Source organism: Penaeus monodon, chromosome 21, assembly GCF_015228065.2.
Source record: "Penaeus monodon isolate SGIC_2016 chromosome 21, NSTDA_Pmon_1, whole genome shotgun sequence".
Lineage (NCBI taxonomy): Eukaryota > Metazoa > Arthropoda > Malacostraca > Decapoda > Penaeidae > Penaeus > Penaeus monodon.
Genome location: NC_051406.1, coordinates 22650946 through 22651241, shown reverse-complemented (window position 1 = coordinate 22651241; position 296 = coordinate 22650946). Strand labels below are relative to the sequence as shown.

Sequence of the window (296 nt, the reverse complement as noted above, 5' to 3'; positions counted from 1 at the left end):
CTGACCCCAGAGAGCTCGAAAAGCCTGCGTGGCTCCTCGCCCAGGATGACGACGACTACCACGACTACGAATACATCGATAGGGACGCCCTCAGGGTCCTGTTGGACAAAGACAGGGAGGAGACGCAGCGGAGCATGGCTGCAGAGGAAGGTCGGCTCTCGAGGCACGACTCCGAGAACTCGCTCTACGAGGAGATAAAGGCCCTCGAGGCGGCCAGGGAGAGCAGGGCGCTGGAAGAGCGAAGTCACACAGAACAACAAAGGGAACAACAAAAATGCCAAGAGAGACGGGGGGTC

The 296-nt window shown here is 59.5% G+C and overlaps 1 protein-coding gene across 1 annotated transcript in view; it reads left to right on the top strand.

Annotated features, from left to right (window-relative positions):
* LOC119586348 (pre-mRNA 3'-end-processing factor FIP1-like) overlaps window positions 1-296 on the top strand; it is a gene marked incomplete at both ends in the record, with an annotated part of 14764 nt that extends 14468 nt beyond the window's left edge. Inside the window, 1 exon segment of the mRNA XM_037935060.1 lies at window positions 1-296. Within this exon segment, the coding sequence (XP_037790988.1) occupies window positions 1-296 (296 nt within the window).